At 31.4% G+C, this 21,638-nt stretch overlaps 1 protein-coding gene across 1 annotated transcript; it reads left to right on the forward strand.

Annotated features, from left to right (window-relative positions):
* The first annotated feature begins 1,910 nt into the window (after window positions 1-1,910).
* LOC134690128 (probable glutamate receptor) lies at window positions 1,911-19,875 on the forward strand. The gene is made up of 11 exons (XM_063550102.1): window positions 1,911-2,210; window positions 3,177-3,364; window positions 6,121-6,300; window positions 7,218-7,361; window positions 8,968-9,153; window positions 11,508-11,596; window positions 12,890-12,977; window positions 14,970-15,279; window positions 16,269-16,486; window positions 17,352-17,617; window positions 18,645-19,875. Exons 1-11 carry the CDS (start codon window positions 2,015-2,017, stop codon window positions 18,928-18,930), a joined length of 2,151 nt encoding a protein of 716 aa, XP_063406172.1. The 5' UTR covers window positions 1,911-2,014; the 3' UTR covers window positions 18,931-19,875.
* The last annotated feature ends 1,763 nt before the right edge of the window (window positions 19,876-21,638 follow it).

Below are 21,638 nucleotides of genomic sequence, written 5' to 3' on the forward strand. Positions count from 1 at the left end.
GAAGCTTGTAATCAGTCATGCCGGTTATCGGTAATTGCTGTATATCATATTTTTTAAAGAAAATAACCCAATTTGGAGACCGTAATCGATCCGTGTCTTATACTCTTTCGCTCATACTCAAGTAGCGTACTATTCGAGAAATTAAAAAAAACTCTCTGTTTCAACACTTGCCCAAATGTACCGCGATTTCGAGGGCATTTTCTAGTAACCATTAAATAGACACATAACTGTGTAGTTTAAGATGAATTTCAAAATCGTGCAAATTTTCTTTTCGATTCTGTATTCAGGAAAAGGATCGCGCTACATATAAGACAAATAGGCTACCCTTATATCTAAATATCACATAAGTAACACGACGGGTGCCACATGTGGAGCAGGATCTGCTTACCCTTCCGGAGCACATGAGATCACCCCTAATTTTTGGTGGGGTTCGTGTTGTTTATTCTTTGGTTTTCTATGTTGTGTCATGTGTACTATTGTTTGTCTGTTTGTCTTTTTCATTTTTAGCCATGGCGTTGTCAGTTTGTTTTAGATTTATGAGTTTGACTGTCCCTTTGGTATCTTTCGTCCCTCTTTTAAATTCCTTGGTAATTTATTGTTTGGTAAAACTATTTGGAGTTTTTTGTCCTCAGTGCTCTTGACCTTCGTAGTTTGTTTAATACTGTTTTGATATTGTTGATTCGAGCGTCACTGACGAGTATTTTGTCCTTCCGAATTATAAGCCTGGTATCTGTGGATTTTTTTAGTATATTTGTCATAGTTCAAATATGAATATGAATAATTCAAAATAATCGGTAAACTTTTTTCCAGGTGTTATTATAGATGAAGATTCAGGAAGTAAAGTCTTGCAACATACACTGCCATGCGCAGTGTTTATGACTAGAGAATGTGATTTTACAGCGGTAGTTTTATGGAAAACGATGAATAACATTTCATTGTTTGATATTGCAATTTCAGGCAAGTAAAAAGTTCAAAAGAAAACTTATATGTAACGATGGATTTTAAATGAAATCACTATTCAGGTAAAACAGAGGTTTTTACATCGGTATAGATTTTGTCCATTGCTGAATGATGTACATTAAATGTCTTCGTCATCTAGTTGGTGGATAGTTGTCGGTGGCAATCATACCACATCCTCTTATTTTTATATGTATGCATAAAAGCTATTATCCACTGGTTCTATTGTGAGTATTTATCTATTTGTCAACGATTCAGCTGCCGTATTGTACAATATGTAATGGCATATTCTATCGCTATTTTTTATTGAAAAATTCAAAACAGGACGAATGGTCAATTCACAGGAGCATTATACGTTTAATGATTTTCACTAATATCTGCATAACAATTTTCGTAATGATCACTTGTGTGGAATTTCCCTTTGGTATCTTTCGCCTCGCTTTTGTGTAACGATACTCCTAGAGGAATTTCTTGGAACTGAAGGAAACACAACCAATTCAAATATTAAATTTTTTTTTCATTAAGCGAAAATTATCAAATTGATTTTCTTCAGTGTAATTTTTTTTTATGGAATATTGTATTTTATATAGGCCAAACTTGATTGGTGATAATACATTGTGAAAAAAATAGAAGGAAAATGATTGAAGATTTAGATAATAGTAATAGTTTTTGTATTTTGTTATTGTTTTTTTCTTTCCTTCAACTTCTACTAACTTTAATCATTCGTCACAACTCCGTACCTTACAGAGCCTCAGTCACCTGCGGTAACTGACTGATTTTTTTTTTTATCATTACTGAATAAATTTAATTTACGTTCGCAATCTTACATACATGTAGTACGTGTTTGATCATTCTATACGTATCAGCATTATTGTTTTTTATCGTTATTGTAAGATTAACTGAAACTAAAAAAATATGATCTTTTAATTTCTCGAGCTTTTTTTCAGGTTCACAACTCTTTCAAGAAGGCGCCATTTTTGTATTCATTATTGGAAAAGATTGGCAAAAATATACGTTAGTTGACTGGATCCTGCCCTTGTATGGGTTAGGTGATTTAATGTCAAGTTCACTTACTTCTGGAGGAAATAGTTCTTACTATTGCCCGGAGATGTTTTCACAACAAGGTCAATGTTCGTTAGTGGGAGGAGCCAGCCATTCAAATGTTTACGATAACAATTATTCCGAAATAATGATGTTAATTTTACATAAACTGAAATGGAGTAATGCAATTCTAATTTATGAAGACAATACAGGTAGGGCTATTCCAAGTATAGAAATACCATTGAAAACATGAAAAAGAAGATGTGGTATGATTGCCAATGAGACAACTATCCACAAAAGACCAAAATGATTCATTATTGATATATACATGTGTCACTTCTATTGATTGTTTACGCATTTGCTTGATGGGCATATTTATGCAATAAATAATTAAAAAAAAAACGCTTATTTAAATAATGAACTTTGAATGATATTTTCAAATGTGGTGTAATTATCTAGTTATGTCTACTAAGATTTGTATCAGTAAAATAAAGGGATTTGTCATTTTAACTTTCTCAAGGACTGTGGGTATTTTTGAAAAAAAATAGTACTTATAATGTAATAGATTCTAACATATCGATTGTTTGATTTCTAATTGCCAAAAGAATAAGCATTACCGAATAAAATATTCAACTTAGATATTTCACCTTTACATCTTCTTTTTTTTCAAAATGAAACTTTAACAAACTAGACAATAAACCTTAAATAATATCGGTGACGTCCGCTAAATCGGGCGCATGAAACACGTATTCGCGAATATAAGTGTGTATACAGTACGTGATACATCTTATATATTTAGATCTGAATACACATCCACAGGTTTGGTGTAAGTTACCTTTATATTTATAAATTTACTCCTACCTCCGGCATAGATTACCTTAGCTGTATTTGGCCAAACTTTTAGGAATTTTGGTCCTCAATGCTCTTCAACTTCGTACTTTATTTGGCCTTTTTACCTTTTTTTTGGATTCGAGCGTCACCGATGAGTCTTTTTGCAGACGAAACGCGCGTCTGGCGTATATACTAAATTTAGTCCTGGTATATAGTCCTGGTATATATGATGACTTTATTTATAGCAATTCGCCGTTTCAGAACCAATAAGACTATACTTCAAGGAACTCATTTTTTTTCTGCAACTTGACTCTATCTTTTATAAAATAACATGTTTTTTCATGTAGAATTCATTGTCAGTGGTAAAGACAGACATCAGATGGATGGAATCTTCCTAAGCACGTACAAACTAAGTAGCGAGAATAGCTCAGAAGACGTTTACAAGTTTTTAAAAGATATTTATAATACTATGGAATCACAGTTGTCTGTAGTGGTCGTTGGTGACACTAAAATGGTGGAACGATTAATGACAGAGGTATTCATATATTAAAGATTGTTAATATTTTAAACTATTCATGTCTTTTATACTGTAAACTACCATTGCTTAACTTGCTTAACCCTGTTGTCATTGCCTCTTGTTGGAACATAGGCCACTGACGATATTTCTCCACCTTGTGTTTTTTTTATAGCATCTCTAGAGCATGCCACTTGTACCCTTCTTTTTCCATCTCAACTGCAACGTTCCATCTCCACGTGTATCTTGGTCTGTTGACTAGAATTGCATTCTATATATACGAGCAACTAGAATTCAATTTCAAATAGATTTATAAAATTATCGCTAAAAACAAAATTATTTGTTAATACTATAAAAGACATATTTATATAAGAAATCAATAAAACATCTGATTAATAATATTTTCGACAGAACAGTACGAAATAATATAATTATTTATATCTCCCACCATTTGAACAAAACAATATTTAATGCATTTTAGTCTTCACTTGAATATAAAAAAGAAGATGTGGTATGATTTCCAATGAGACAACTATCCACAAAAGACCAAAATGAAACAAAAATTTACAACTATAGGTCACCGTACGGCCTTCAACAATGAGCAAAGCCCATACCGCATAGTCAGCTATAAAATGAAACCTGCTATACTGACCCAATCATTTCATGCTATCTATGCATCGCATATGAAGTCACTGAACTCAATGAACTACAACAAAAGCCAACATGTTTATATGTGAGTTTATAAACTTTATATCGATGAAAATCGTCCCTTTGAGATTTACCACATGGAGTATAGTAAATTGGTTTTGATTTAATCCTTAATGAAAAATCTTATTAATATCACTATATCTTTTACTGGAAATTCATCGAAAGGATAGGCATATGACAATATTATGCTTTACAGTCGTGACTTTGTTTTCATCGATGATGGTTTAAAAAAAAAAAAAGAATAATGTTTACTTTCGGTTAATAATGTTGTCAATTTTTCTTGCTCACAAAATGTGGAGATTTGTTATTTAAAACAATGATCAACATATTGTATTCCTAAAGTACATACACGTGTAGCTGCGGTATATGGTCCGCAAATAGTAAAAAAAAAACATAAGGACCTAAGAGCTACGATACCGTAGCTTATACACGTGAGATTTTGAAGACCGCATTCAGATAATTTCGCAAGGAAAATAATTTTATCTTTACTTTAAGTCTCTTTTTGGTTAAATAGCTTCTCATGTTTACATGCATTTTTAAAGTTTTGCCTTTTTTTTTTTGTTCAACGCCTCCTCGGATGTTAAGTACAGAAAAAAACATATTTGCATTACGCTTTTATAAAATGGTGCTTCGTTTGACACTGATTATATCATTCTGGCTTTACTTCTATATACATTGTTTAATTTGAATTTCCAGAAAAGACAACCGAATTTATTATGATTGGCCTATGTTTCCTTAACGCCCAATGATTACAATGGCACGCATATTCAAGGCTATAACAATAACTCAACTGGGTATCGAAAAAGGCCCGATTTAAAAAATATGTGTTTTTGAATCGGTTTAAATTTTTGCGTTGCCACAGGTCAGCATTGTGCATCGGAAGAACGTATGGCAAAGTTCATTTAATGTATATGACTATTCAAAACAACGCATCAAATGTAACGTTTTTATTCTGATCAGACGAAACGCATTTACAACATTTTAAAAGACGTCATTTTGCATATTTAGTCCAATTATTAGACTGACGAAAATCAGGCGACTACACAATTTGAATATTAACCCTCAGTTAATATAATGGATTTTTGCGAATAGCTAAAACTCGTTTCACAATCTTCTAAATCATTTTTCTTTTTCTTTTTTCTGAAAACAGCCACAACAAACGTCTTATTATATTTTTACCCTTGACATATTTGATCGAATCCAGACATTTTGAAAAGCCATTGAAACATAATACTATTCATTAATCTAGAAACAATGTTTATTCAAGCTTCTTGAAGAAAAGTTAATAACTCTATCATAGATATTACAATAGCTTTTTATGAATTTCATTAAAAGTATTGGAGGAGAAAAGATTAACGAATCTTGATCTCAACATATCGTTATTGGAATTCTTCAAATAGAATTACGTTTTTTATCTTTTGTCTTTGGATATTAAACCAATTTTAATTGTATCTCAGTCAAATTGATAATATCATGTATAATAAACTGACTGAACGGTCAAGGTTTTTTGTTTTAATGTTTTTGTTTTTTTTCTGTACATCCGCCGAACTCGTACTTCTGTCCAAAAAGAGATACGGGAAGCCAAAGGAACATTGAAATGCAAATAGCTATTGCCATAAAAAAAACAAGTCTACACACAAAAAATCACTTCAGTAAAAGAAAACGAACAATAACGAAACTTGACATGAAGTCCAAAATGTTTATGTTTGTGCAGTTAGCTTTCTTAGTGATAAATCGGCTTTTAAATATAATTTCTACATTCTTTTTTTATTTAAGGAATGACTAATATTTTTTCTGTCTATGTAGAAATAACATCAAAAAATTGGTGCACAGTGAAAAACGCGTGTAGCGGATTATTTAACAGTGTGCACCACATTTTTTTAATGTAATTTCGAATGGACAAAAAAATATTACAGTCATCTCTTATAATTTAATTCTAAATTCCATTTTAAACCTTGAAAAAACGTTACGTCAAGGTCACATGCCCTTGAAATTATGTCTATGGTCTCATAACAAAATAACGTCAGCCAATCAGAAGACGCGTTACATCCAAAATTAAATTATTGCAGGTTAACACGTTTGATGATAAACGTGTCCGAGAAACATCAATGACGTATCATTCACGATGGTTTCTATTTCATGTCGACGATACACCTCTGACTGATGTTCACTTCTTATCCAATCTCAACAATGTTGCTGTTATCAATTTACCTTTGAACAGAAGGACATTGGATATGCCAACATATTTAGTAAGTTAAATTATTTATTTCTTCTCTACTATGTAAGTATATTTTTAATGCAAATTAATGTCTGTGTCATTTGGTCTCTTGTGGACAGTTGTCTCATTGGCAATCATACCACATCTTCTTTTTATATTGTATAAGGAGACACTTGTAGACTAAGTTGTATATCAATATATTCCTAATTTTTAGATTGAAGAATAATATTAGCTAAACACTATAATAATATTACTTTTTGGCTAATTTGTCAAAACGAAGTTTATATCATATATATTTTCAAAAATGTAAATACAAATGGGACAGGCTGCAGCTTTTTTAAGTACATTTTGTATGTCAAAATTGATAAAGTGTATACATAAAAAGAACTTCAGTGTGATGAGCAAATAAGACAACTTATGGATAGAGTTTACACATGACATAATAAAAGATTGTTCTTATTATAGGTTTTCAGAAATCACGAAAAACATTGCGGTCATCTTAAACATTTATTGCCTCTAAACGATAGTTAAATGCTTTGGGAATTTATTTTGTTAATTTATTGTAACTGGATATCGTTCTCATACATCATGTATAAAGGGAAGTTAAATAATTATAACGAATCAAACGAAAATATCATGTATTTGGAAATACAGTCGTAATAATAAGACAAGACACAGAAATTGTCTTCATTTACTGCAAAGAATGGTATTCAGCAATGGGCGATATTACAAAAGATTTATTCGATAAGCAAAAGCATTTAACAATTGTCACGGACGCTGATTGCAATTCATTGACACTAAATATTTTAAATATAAATGAAGAATACACTTTTCTGGGGGTCATTTCATACTCTTATTTGTAAGGGGAGAATATACTTATAATAAAAAAACTCAAAGTTAATTTGTTTTAACAATCAATTCTCATTGATAATATTCTCTGTCTCGCAGACATTACAGTTTATCCTAGAGAACCTGTCTACAAACGACGAAGTTATAGAAGCCTTCTATCATGCAGATGAGCTAGGTCAGAGTTGCCTTAATGGAACAATGATTACTAAAGTGCAGAATGAAATTAGAAATATTTCATATCAGGTAATGGAACTTTGTATCATTTTTCAAACTTAGATTTAAACTCTGGATATTTCCCTATTGTTTGAATTTTCACTCTACTTAAAAGTGAACTAATGAAAATACCGAACTCCGAGGGAAATTAAAAACCATATGTACCTAAACAAGGGGCAAATCCAAATGCTCAAACACATCAAACGAATAACTGCGTTAAGCAATAGTCAGATAAGTATAGATTATCGAATATCTTCACATTGATATCATAAAATATCTGCAGCAACCACAATGAGAACCTTTTTGGCGAACGAGTTAAAAAGCTTTACATTTTGTCGATTGGCTTATATTTAACCATATCTATACGAAAAAAGCACGATTATCTCTTTTATTCCAGTTTAACGCTTGACGAAAGTAAGCTTGATAACGTCTCCTCTCACATTGTAATGTCGCTGATATCTTCTCCTTAGACATTATGACGTTGCTGATAATACCTACTCTCGTCTCAAAGCCGTGATATGTGTATTACGGAGCGACCGCGCAGGGTGATATAGACAGAGGGAATGACGAAAAAATAGAGAAAACTATCTGATTTGAAAAATCACATCCGTATCAATCAAAGAGACCAATATAATATTAAAAGCTCTGTAACAAGTCATGACTATCACAGTTGTTGTCCATTTGTTTGATGTGGTTTATCATTTGATTTTCCCATTTGATTAGGAACTTTCCGTTTTCAATTTTTTTCTCGGAGTTCATTATTTTTGTGATTTTACTCTTTTCTGCTATAGTTAGCATGCACATATAGTAAAACATAATCAAGGACATCTTTCTATAAGTCGATAAATTGTTAAATGGTAGACAGATGAGTACTGCATATAACTTGTCTACGCTATAACTCATCTAAAGTCAGGAAAATGTGAATTACTTCAGCATGAATAATCAAAGATATCATATCAACACCAAATTATTCTGATTACAAAGAGCATGCCCATTTTCAGTAATTCAAACAAATGCAAATTGTGGTTTTTGTATGTCTTCACCCGTTACTGAAGTCACGTACATTCTCTAGTGTTCAATATCAGATCACGATATAATTTCATTGCGCTTGTATGCTTTTATTCTGAATACAGATTTATATCTATAAAAAAAAATGCCACTCTTCACAACTTTTCATAACAAAGAAATATATTCAACGATTCGATTCACGTCTTGATTAAACCTAATATTGGTATTCATTGCTAGCATTTTTTACTTTCTGATCTTGCATGCGACCTCAAAACAAATAGTCGAAGACTCAAAAAATTTATCATATGCTTTAGTTGTTTCCAAGTTGATATGTAGAATTTTTCCTTGTTAACTAATAAAAAAAAATATGGGCATCCACCCTTTACACAAAATCATCACATACACAGCAAAAAGCACAATAAAGCAAAATTACAGCGCTGCTAATGTTCTTCATCTGACATTCACAGTGAATCTTTGCACAATAAATTCTATCTCAACATTTAAATCTGGTACAACACTATAACATATCTTCATATATGTATATTATATATACTATAGTGCATTAGATATATAACAATCAATCAATTATCATTATCAAAATTCATATATCATTTGGGATGTATTTCAGACCAGAAAAGCGTATGCTGAAATCGTGCGTTTTCCAATTATGACGTTAAAGTTCCGTAAATCTGGGCGTCAATGGAGTAATGTAGGACAAGTATCGTTAAATGGTAGCATTGGTTTACACTCGGACATATTCCCAAATATCCGTTATGGATTTAATGGTAAACTGTTCATCGTGTCTACAATTGAGGCAGGTATAATTTTCATAAAAATTGCGTCGTTGTGTTTATATTCCTTTTTTATTATTATATTGCTACAGTTCCATTTATAATAGTTCTTACATTACTTAATGCTTCCCTAATGAATTAAACATATGGGCTGCTCAAACACTTGATCTGAAAGCCCATTTCAAAAGTGAAGGTTGAGACAAAAGGTAATTTTTATAAAAGCGCAGTGTTGTGTTGTTCTGTGTTTTACATTCTCCGTTTTCGTTCTAAATTCTACATTATCTACATTTTTTATACATTTTAAAAGTGGTATTCGAATGAAATACACATTTCACCTCAATTCAAGGAGATCAGATGTATATGAAATTAAAGCATCAGTAGTTTTATTATGTAAGACTTATAAGTGCTTGCAAGTTTCAAAAGTTTCCATTAAGAAATTTTAATTAAGAATAAAATAATATAAATACCGAACTCCGAGGAAAATTCAAAACGGATAGGCCGTCCGAGGAAAATTCAAAACGGATAGGCCGTAAACAAATGGCAAATTAAAAACTGAAACACATTTAGTCCAGTCAAACTAAGATTTAACATCAAACTAATTGCAACAGAAAATGTTTAGTCCTAATCTATAGCATTATGCCATTTATATACACAGAAACAAGTCCCATAAAATTTAACTTTAGGAAAACTCAAAATCAACATTTAAATTCCAAATTAACATTGGAAGGGGAGATAAATCTTGCAAAAATGAGTCTGTTTTGGTCAGTTATTGGTTGTTTTTCTTGAAATTTATGTAAAGTATGGTACTTGGATGGGGTTATAAGTTTGTATTTGACTAAATTATATAATTTTCTGCTCATGAAATATACAAAACCTAGGTGTTATGGGTAGTTTTATTTTTTCGTACATTTTTCATTCAAGAAGTTGCAAATTTAATGCTTTGTAACCATTTTGAAAACATAATGTGAAAATTTGGTATTGTTCATATCTGTATATTATATTTTTTCAGTAACTTTCTTATCTAAAGAAACTTTAAACCACAAAAAGAGGAATGCATGCTTAATTATTTGTATCAAATTTGAGATTCCTTACCTTGACATGTTAAAAAATTCTATAAATGGTCAATTAAAGAATTACAAAATCTAGATTATAGCTTGATAAAATATATGAAAACACCTTTAGATATGTTTGTTATACTCTAAAGACCGCTGAAAAATCAAGAAATAATACATTTTGATGAACAGACGCGGTAAAGTTATTATTTTGTATCAATTTTTAATGATTATGTCTGCCTTTTTTGCAAGAGTTATCTCCCTTTTCAATGCTAATCTCCATAGGAATTTTAAATGGTGATTTTTTTAGTCTTCCTCAAGTTAGATTTTATGGGACTTTTTTCTTTGTATATTTGGGGTATAATGCTAAAGATTAAAACGTAAAAATCTTCTGTTGCAATTACTTTCGGGTTAAGGTCACATTTATGCTAGATTGGCTGGACTAATTTAACGAATGAATAACAACTTTCATATTCCTGACTTAGTACAGGGATTTTTGATGTAGAAAATGGTGGGTTATTTTTGCTAGCTGAATACCCAGAATAATATGCAAAGATACATATCAGACGACTAAACTGTATCTAAGTTCGCGAAAATCATTTTCGTTTGTGAGTTAAGACAGAGATGTATCGGTCAACGACTTCGTGACAGTGACCGTAAAAATTATGATGTGTCCAATTAAATTTGGCTAAGACGACGTTTATAATTTTCAAAAGGCAATTAAATCAAAACAAAAAAGAGTTTATATCTAAATGTTTTAAGAATCTCATTGCACAAATAACCTATGGCTAGAATGAATTTTGATACTAATATAAGATTTGATAAAATATAGTGGTTCTTGATGAGGAAATGATAAACAACCAAACACTCAAAAGATAAAAGTATATATTAGTTAAGTGACTATAGTAAAATTTGCACACACACATGATAACGTCATGCATCATCGGTATTTTTGCCAATAATTCTGACTTTTGAAATTAATTTCAAATTCAATCATTGACTCTCTCAGGGGAATTAGTGTAGAAGTGTGTTCATTAAAGATTATTTATCGATGTCAATCTACACATTATTGTAGAAAAATGTTTGACCTACTTTCAAGAAAAAGACGACATAAAAAAATTGGTTTTCAATAAATTGACTTATATGTTTATAACACATGGATCAGGATGTTCTTACCTTCAGGGGCAATTGACATTAATTTTGTATTCATCGAGGAAACATGTCTAGAATTACCGATTAATTGAACAGTAAAAATTTTCTCATAACAAATAATCTACAGCTTGATTTGTGTTTTCTTGTTATCATAACCGTTCTTGTTTTTTCAGCTCTTTCCGTTTGAGTATGTTGAAAATGGAACATGGAAAGGTCTTTGCATAGATTTGCTAAATGAATTAAGCAGAGATCTAAATTTCACGTAAGTTAGGAGAGTCTTCCACGGTATTTTATCTAAATAGCATCAAATCTTTGTTGCCCAATTATAAGGCTTCAATTCCTTGATTCCCTGTCAATCCCTGATCATGATAATAACAGCCGATCATATTTTCCACTGTAAATGGCCACTGTCGTATCTCAATTACGCTATGAAAAACAAACTTACCATATAATTATTAAATAGCTTGTACAAAATACTATCCAGTGTATTTTGAGTATCTTCTTATTTCATCAAAAAGTTCATCTGTTGATTTAAAATAGCTGTAAGTTTATCGATTAAACTATTGCTAGAAAAAGTATTTCCCTGTTGGTACAAAAAGTACTGCTTGTAGAAAAATACATCCGAAGGATTACAAGTCATTGGTTAGAGCTTAATAGAAGAAATGAGAAAGATAACAGAAGGACATTAATTCGAACTCATATGTCGAAAATATAGGCCAATTCAAGAAAAATTATTTAGAGCGCTTTCTAAAATTAATAAAAATACAATAATTGGAGATTTGGCATTTATACTTAAGAAGCATTGAATTCTTTATGTTACGCTTAAAGGGAAAACAAGCATTTCTTGTTTCAATTTTCCTTTTTATGTGAAACGCTAGGCTTGAAGTGTTGAATTTATATTTAAGTCTAAATGTAAAACCACGCTTAATGTTACTATGCTATATATCCAGCCTTGCAAGTGCATTGCTGCAATTCCCATTTACATATTGTGCTAGTTCATTATTTGGCGGAATTTCTAGGACTTTTTTCACACTCTATGAGATCCCTTTTATTTGGAGAAATCATAAATGAGGAGTCGGAATATTTTTTTCGCGTAAGAATTTCTACAAGGTCAATAAAACGGAACTTATCAATTACCTTAATCTTATTTGTTTGTATTCAAGATGGCTAGAGATTATAATACACAAATAATGTAGTTTCTAATTGATAAATAGCGACAACAAAGACGGTCCGAATTCATTATTTTCGTTCACACTGAGTATCAATATAATATACAAAAGCTGTTGGATATTCAAATAAGGAGCTGTCTTTCAAAGAAGATTATTTTTTTTAATGTAATTTTAAGATACGAAATCAAATTGAGTATCCTGGACTGCGACCGTTCTGTATTAAAACAAAACTTGAGAAATCAAAAAGCTTGAAATCTAGATATTGGGGGTTAAGGTACAAGAAAATGATAGTAAATGTTCAGTGGGACAAATATCATTTGATTTCGCCCTGTGTTTATAAGTTATAAATTCGAGGCTACACATTAACTTAGCTTTCTTTTCAAAAGGTATCAGATAGTTACAAGTCCAGATGGGGAATGGGGAAGATTGGTAAACAAGTCATGGACTGGAATGATTGGGCAGTTGGAGAGAAGAGTAAGACCACATTTTTTTCATTCTAAAATCATCTTAATAAAGTCACTTTTACAATTATCCTTGCATGATGACGTTTGCAAACTGTTTATTTTTGGCATATGTATGTATACGTTAAAGACATGTGTGTTCACGCCAAAAGTCTTAAATTTAACCCAAGGAATTTTTTTAAAAGGGAGCTGTCTCTTAACCTATAATACAGGTACATAAATAAATAAACAGACACATTATTCGTACTAACACCGGATAATTGAAAACTAGGAAGAAGATGCACGTTGGTACAGATAGACTTATGGTAATACTTATAGCGTAATAAATGTTATACAAGTTCTAAAGTAATTTTTGCAAACAAATATCAAGAACAGTAACCTGTAACGACCTGAAATTAACTTGGATAAAGCTACCATGTATTTTTGCACAAGTTCTACAGTTCCCACCAGTGATTAATAAATCGTTATTTCGTCTATCAATCTGAAATAGTATGGCCATTGATATATGAATAGCAATACATGCTTAACATATGGACACCATTGCGTATACTCTTTTTGTAGTTTATATAATTGTGACTTTTACCAGTTAATGCATTCCTTTTTGTACTGACCGTCAGCTGTAGCCGGGCAGGGGTGAAAACATTTTGTTACAGCTAACTAGCCCAGGACTTATTGGCAGCAGGATTTTACTAGCCCTGTTGGAAGAACTGCTAGTCCATCAAAACTGACCAGCTAGCCCTAGTATGCCATAAAGATCAAGAGTTTGCTGCATAATACAAAGTGGATGTCCTTTGTTTTGAAGGAGACATTATACACTATATTTAATATTTTTTGTTGATCTGTTATTTATTCTTTTGGTGCTTAACCTAACTTAGTTGTTCCCCTATTCAAAGCAGACTTTTTATTGGCGTGCTTGGGACAACTAACGTCATATTCACAGAGCATTGTCTGTTTTTTTCGTCAGCAACAACCAACCTTGCCAGGGGAATCATTGTGTCCCAGTTCTGCCAACTTTTCAGGAAGTGAATGCGGGTTTTTTTTGGCCAAATTGTAAAGATCAAAGAGAAAAAACAATAGATTAAAGGAAATAGCCGCCAAATAAGCATGAACATGTGTGAGTCTCACACTAAAGACTTGACAGCCCTGCTGTCCTGGACACTATTATTATTTTTTCCGCGGCTTTTCCCTGTCGTATATAGCATTTTGGGGGGATGAATTTTCAGCCTCGTTACTCCCTTCATCTAATGTTTTTCGTTTTGAAACTGACGAATTTCCTGCGGTTCCCGTACTAAAATATTAAGAAATATTTTGTTGCATGGTTTCGTGTTAAAGAGCTGTGCAACAAGACAGGTCAATACTAATCAATACATCATAGTATACCGTTATTTGAAAATCCCGGCACGATAAGCAATGTACAATACCCCAAGCCATGTTATGAGAAATCGATATCTAAAGTACGAGAATTGCAATCAACACATGATACTAGTACCAGGCCACCCAGACATGCCAGAGTTATTTGTTCTATTTTAAAAAATATGTACAACAGGACCTGTACAAACCAGTTCAAATTCTTGAAATCCCGGATGACTTTTAATTGAATCGAAATGGCTAACATAGAATAGTGATGAAGGGATTTTTCACTTTCTATTTTGGAAACGTCAAGAATTGTTTGTTACTAGTCCGTCGGGCATATCGGTTTACACATTTAATTGCCCGAGGCGTAAATGATCTAGTCCCGGGAGTCGGGCTAGTGGATTTTTTAACCCCTGGTCAGCTCTCTATCAAACAACAGTGTTTCATTTAATGTAACAATTAAGATATCGTCAACGTTTTAATATGCATGACTTCATAACTTGGATTTGCATGCTGTGTTTATAATATAGTATATTATTCTCTTTGGTATAATTGAATAAAATGGTAATGAATCTTTGCATTTAACTTCATGCGCGATAGGAATTGATAGGTCAGAAGAGAACCTGTAAATATTTGTTTTGAATTATTTCAGGAAGTTGATTTGACTGTTACGCCATTATCGATACAGGAAGAAAGAGAAAGAGTGATGGATTTTACAATGGGATTTTTCGTCGATACGTTACATATAATCATGAAAAAACCTGATCCGAATAAAACAAAATGGCTGCGGTTAGTTAAGCCTCTTCGTTGGGAGGTCATGTTATTGACTGGATTCTTGATCCCGATAATATCAACTTTCTTATTTTTAGCTGAAAAATTCAATCCATATTACAAACACGATTTAAAGATTGCAGCATTGCCTGAATTTTTATGGTATTGTTTCGGATGTGTTTTTATGCAAGGTTTGTAATTTATGTTAACAGACCTTAATGTTCGCATCAAGGTGATTGATTTGTCAATACATAAAAAAAAATGTAAGTTTCAATATATTACTTACCTCACAAATTGAGTCATGTATCAAACTGTTCATACACATTACAAGTATAAAAACGAGCGGGATTATCTTAAATCATTTATCAACGATTGAAGCACCTAAGCTAAAATACAAACATTAGTCTGGAATCATCACTAGAACTTCAAAAGGGAAAAGTTATTTCACTCATTCTGAGTAGCTAGCTATAAAACCAGTCCACCATTTTCTATACAAAAAAAACATATATCAAGTCAAGAATATGGCAATTGTTCATAATCCATTCGTTTGACGTGTTTTGAGATTTTGATTATGTGCATGTGCTTCTCGTATTAAATTTTCCTCCGAGTTCGGTATTTTTGTTATTTTACTTTTGTATGAGCAATGCATACACCTTTTACATATGAAGGCAAAGTTATCATAGAGTTTACAACATAGTGGTAGATAAAAGTATTCAAATTACATAACCTTAATGTGTCTTTTTGCCATCAATTTAAAGAAAATTTTCAGTGTAACCAAAATATACAATACAGTATCATTCAGTTCATATAAAACGTTCTTATGATTTGTAAAAGTGTGGCAACTGATACGAAGGGAAATTAAAGTTACAAAATAATATGTAGACTTGGTTTGATTAAGACCTTTGAAGACACTTTTCGTACGCGTTTTGAAGACCGTGTTTTGTCGTCCAGATGCTGTTTAGTTTTCAGGTGTTCTTTTTTCTATATATCTTCGGCATATTTCTAATGCGTATTTTTTTCGACATCAGCCGTATCAATCTATATATCAGAATGATCTTTGGACTTTTCTTTCTTATACTTAAAATGTGTTATCATGTCTTAGTTGTGTGAGTACATGTAATTGGTAGCATGTTTTCCTTATGTTTTACTGATGTATCTTTATCTTTTTTTACAATGATAGGAGGATCAAACCTTCCTGACTCACAAACAGGCAGATCTATTCTTTCCTGTTGGTGGTTCTTTTGTATTGTTTTGTCAGCGACTTATTGTGGCAACCTAATAGCTTATTTGACGGTTCCTATAGAAAAACTGCCGTTTAACTCACCTGTAGCAATGCTGGAACAAAAGGAGTATGAATGGGGAACAATGGGTGGTACATATTTTCAAATGTTCTTTGAGGTAAATATATATATGTAGTTACAATGGTTGGTATATATTGGCAAATGTTCTTTTAGGTATATATGTGTATTAAACCTGCAACACAGAGAGTTTATTTTTTTATTTATCTTGAAGCTATTTTTATTCTTTATAACATTCGGATTTCGAAATATGCTTGGAATGTGCTAAAAAAATACTCAATATGTCTCTTTTTTCTCATAGTCAAAGGTGGAAAATTCTATTACATGCTGATGTTCCAAAGAAGCAGTATCACATTTTGATAATATAATATATTGAACTTGTTTAATAAAGGCAACAGTATTATACCGCTGTTCAAAACTCATAAATCCGTAGTAAAAAAAAACAAAATCGGGGTTACAAACTAAAACTGAGGAAAACACATTAAATATAAGAGTAGAACAACGACACAACATTAAAGTGTAACACACACAGAAACGGACATAAATTAGGCATATACTCTACCAAATGCAAAGCTCTGATTCTTCGTCTTTCTTGGCTATAACAACTGCAATCGCAATACTGTTTGTTAAGCATTACACAGTTAACAATATAACTAATCTTCCATGAAACCCTCATCATAGAAAAAACTAAAACAAAAAATCGTTGGCAAAGCACAGTTCAAACATATATATGACATAATTTAGTATTAAAGACAAATATAATGATCAATGGTAAATTCAACTGTAAAATATGTTGTGAACAAAATTATATGATAGAAAAATGTATATGTATATTTTTTTTCAATACCAACAAATACCACTTTTTTTAGGGATTATTGTCGTGCCCTTTTTACAACATCTAAATGTTTCTTTACATTTTACAATATTTGTTTATTTGACACTGATTTTTTATATTGTATATTTAGAATTCAGATAATCCAACAAATCAGGATGTGTGGAAAGGTATAGTTGCTTTTAACCAAACTGATAAAAGAGTTCTTAGCTACAGTGAAAAAGACCACATGCAGAAGGTCAAAGAAGGTCACTATGCTTATATCGCTGAAAAATCCTACTTGGAGGCAGTAGTTAGTGAAGATTGTGATTTAGCAATGACCACGGAAGAAATACTGACTGTTCAGTATGGTGTTGGCCTTTCAAATAATTCACCATATACGAAAATATTTTCTGATTCGTAAGTAAATTTTACAAAGTGATATCATTTCTCTTAATGTTCCTTATTTTTATTGATGTTAATAAAAACAAAGTATTAAAATCCGTATTTAGTCTGTTTACATATTTGAAAATTAATGCAATAATTATTAAAGTTTCGGCTTAGTACTATCAAACAAATCATTTTTTTCTATTTTAAAAAAAATATATCTATTGATGATTTGATGAGCTTTGTTTGCGTTGTCAGTACAGCAAAAGATAGCTTGTAAAATATTGTCAGGAATTTGCTTTTACAGTTGTTTCCTATTCGTTTGATGTGTTCAACCTTTTGATTTTTTCAATTGATAAAGACCTTTCCGTTTGAAATTTTTCTTTGAGTTCAGTATATTTGTTATCAACTTTTTACCAGCGATTTCCTAGAAAAAAAGTTAAATATGTATTGATTGCAATAATGAAACCGGGCGTATTTACTTCTTTACATAACTACTATCGGTTGTGTATCAATGTATGCATGAAAATACACTGATAAAGGATATGGAATTAGTTTTTAAAAAAAAACATACATTCATATGCGCACGTTCAATAGTTGTTATGCTTGAACAACTTTACATTCAGAATGAAACACTTAACATTGAAATAACTGCCGACCTGTTAACCAATTAATATTCGTGTTATTGAAACAAAAATCATATTAATAAAAGAGTCAATGGAAAGTTAACTTGATTGTTAAGTTTGTTGGAACGCGAACCTGATACTTTTGTAGTTGAACACGGGACAGATTGAGATAAAAACTGACCTATGTTAAGTGATTGGTTTTTGTTTAGTGTAGTGTAGTTATAATTTGTTTATTTGTATCCCCACCCATTTTCTGTTATGTGTATTGTGGTATGATAACAATAGTGTAAACAGTACAAAGGTTTTAATAAGAGAAGTTATTTCAGACTACAAATGGTGACACTGCTATGAGAATAAAAGTATTACATTTTGTATAAGCATTTACAAAAAGAATGAATAGATATATTACCACAGTGTGTTACGTTTTATTTTAGGATTTTATATATTCTTGAGTCCGGGCTGATACAGATATGGAAACAAAAACATTGGCCGAAACAGAATTTTTGTGCTGGCTCTTTACTGACGGAAGCAAAACCTATAATGTGGATTGATATACAAATAGCATTTTATTTCCTGGGTGGTGGAGTATTTCTAGGTTTTCTTGTGTTATTTGGTGAACAAATTATCCGAAAATACAACGAGTTGAAGATTAGCCTAAAAGATAAAAACATTTCGAAAAGTGATTTTCAAGAAGCAAACGGTTTTACAACAAATCCATAATTGAACGATAAAGCAAACATTCGAATATATAGGGAATGAGAAATGTGGATAGTTTACCAGTGAGACAAAGAACGATGGTGTAAACAAACAATATGTTGCCTAACGATCTTCATTTATGAGAAATTCCCATATATGTTGTATTACAGCTAAGAATGGATAATGGATTGCAAGGAAAACCAGTTCAAAAATTAAATGAACAGTTTAACAGCTCGATATTATAGGAATAACATTAATGACAAAATATTTATTCCAGAGAGCAACCATCGCAATATAAGGACAAATTTAAACATGCTTATTATTTAATGAGGGCTTAACTTCTAATATTCAAAAGTAAAAAGCTAAATCAAGTGCAATATAATGGAATTTTATGCGTCTGTCATAAAAGTGCGAGGTTTAGCTAGCTATAAAACCAGGTTCAATCTACCATTTTCTACAAAAGAAAATGCCTGTACCAAGTCAGGAATATGACAGTTGTTACCCATTCGTTTGATATGTTTGAGTGTTTGATTTTGATATTTGCTTAGGGACTTCTCCATGTTCTTAGGAAGATTTTTCCTCGGAGCTCGTTTTTTTTCTTATTTCACTTTTATGCATAACGAATAAACAGAAAAAATGTACTTATTTAAGCGATATAGCAACAAATGCTCCAGAAAAGCAGTATTAAATAGTCAGGATTTTACTTCGTCAAAATTAGCTCCAGCTTTTTTTCAATTATGAAAATGGAATCCCTTATAGGAACGTAAAATAGAAGGTGTGGTATGATTGCCGATAAGACAACTCTTCAAAAGAGACCAGATGACACAGAAATTAACATCTATATGTCACTGTACGGCCATTAACTATGGGCATATATTTAGATCTTGAAATCTGTAATTTTATCCACATTGCAAACAATTCCAATCTTACAATAAAGTTTCAGTTTAAGAGACGAATATATCTACTAGCTATATATATATATAGTTATTCAACGTCGTGCTATACACTATTATGCCTTTAGTCAACATTAAATTATTGTCTGATCAGTTGACAGGATCAGTTTTCGAAAGTTAATATAAAAAAAGAAGATGTGGTATGGTCGCCAATGAGACAACTATCCACAAAAGACCAAAATGACACAAACATTAACAATTATAGGTCACCGTACGGCCTTCAGAAAACATAAAAACATATTCTAATTAAAATTTCACATAAGGTTAGACCAAATACTGTCAGAGGTTTCAGTCACAAATAACCCAAGATAATACAAACGAAGAAGATGTGCATTTCAATGATACAATTGTAAAGTCTGTCGTCAAGGGTTTTTAGTAAAAGATCAAAGTAGTGTTAGTGAGCGTGTTTTGTGTCACATGCTTCTTTTTTTTATTAAAATAATTGTCAAGACTAATTTTGAATTGAAAAATAAAGGAAACTTAAATGAAATAAAATGCAATTAAAAAAACCCAATTACAATCACGAAGTATTTTGCTCCTAAAATACATCTACTCTGTTGCTTCTGTACTTATACATCAAGTTATTGTGCTATTGTAAAACATTTTTGTATGCTTGTTTTTCCTTTTCACGTATGTGCTTTGTCAATATGCTTGTGTATGTTTCTTTGATACATATACAACGTGGCTATGTATTTATATATCCCGTCTTTGAGCTTTTTACTATGGTAAATTTGTGAATTCTTGTCTTTATTTTTGCTAATATACATAGTGGATCTGCCATGTTGTACGTCTTTGTTACATTTTTTTTCAAGTAATTCAGATTAAAATACAATTTTGATCGCTGTACCCTTATTTTAACCTTTTTACCTATTATATAGGTTTGTTTTGTTCACACATCATATTCAATATGAAATTTGAGGCGAATGTCATTCAAGTGCAACGTTTAGCTAGCTTTAAAACCAGATTTTATTCACCATTTCTACACAGGAAATTGACTGTACAGGAGTAGGACAGTTGTTATAATCCATTCGTTTGATGTGTTTGAGCTTTTGAAATTGGCATTTGATTAGAGACTTTCCTTTTTGAATTATACTCAGAGTTCAGTATTTTGGTGATTTTATTTTTTGACCCATTAAAACAATATTTTGCCTCATGAATACCCATATACATTTTGTACTTTACTTCATAGTACTGTGAATTGTTAAGTATCTACTTTTAAATAAAATTGAGAATGGAAATGGGGAATGTGTCAAAGAGACAACAACCCGACCAAATAAAAAACAACAGCAGAAGGTCACCAACAGGTCTTCAATGTAGCGAGAAATTCCCGCACCCGGAAGCGTCCTTCAGCTGGCCCCTAAACAAATATATACTAGTTCAGTGATAATGAACGCCATACTAATTTCCAAATTGTACACAAGAAACTAATATAAAAATAATACAAGTCTATATAAACAGATGTAAGCAATTCACATACACCATATTGACCATTTATACCTTCTCTAATACAAAGTTCGATTTCTTTTGTTTAATTTCAACTGAATATCAGGCTGTTTACATATACTTGGAGTTATCTGTTATGAAACAGAGCTAAATTAAACAAAGTACAAATGTATTTGAATTTTACTATGATTCTTGTATCTTTAGATATTTGTATTTGGTATCATTTGAATCTTGAACAAATACAGATTAAAATTTCAAATAGACGGCATTCCAACGGCACAAAAAAAGTAATAGACAGATATAGTTTAACATACAGTTTGCAAAGTTTCTGTGTTA

The sequence above is a fragment of the Mytilus trossulus genome, chromosome 11 (assembly GCF_036588685.1).
Source record: "Mytilus trossulus isolate FHL-02 chromosome 11, PNRI_Mtr1.1.1.hap1, whole genome shotgun sequence".
Lineage (NCBI taxonomy): Eukaryota > Metazoa > Mollusca > Bivalvia > Mytilida > Mytilidae > Mytilus > Mytilus trossulus.

Bases quoted from the DNA above. Each gene is read 5' to 3' on its own strand.
- LOC134690128 (XM_063550102.1), top strand. From the start codon at position 2,015: ATGTCAAGTTCACTTACTTCTGGAGGAAATAGTTCTTACTATTGCCCG. The intron at 2,211-3,176 runs GTAGGGCTATTC...TTTTTCATGTAG, and splicing joins AATTTATGAAGACAATACAG to AATTCATTGTCAGTGGTAAA. The intron at 3,365-6,120 runs GTATTCATATAT...AAATTATTGCAG, and splicing joins TGGAACGATTAATGACAGAG to GTTAACACGTTTGATGATAA.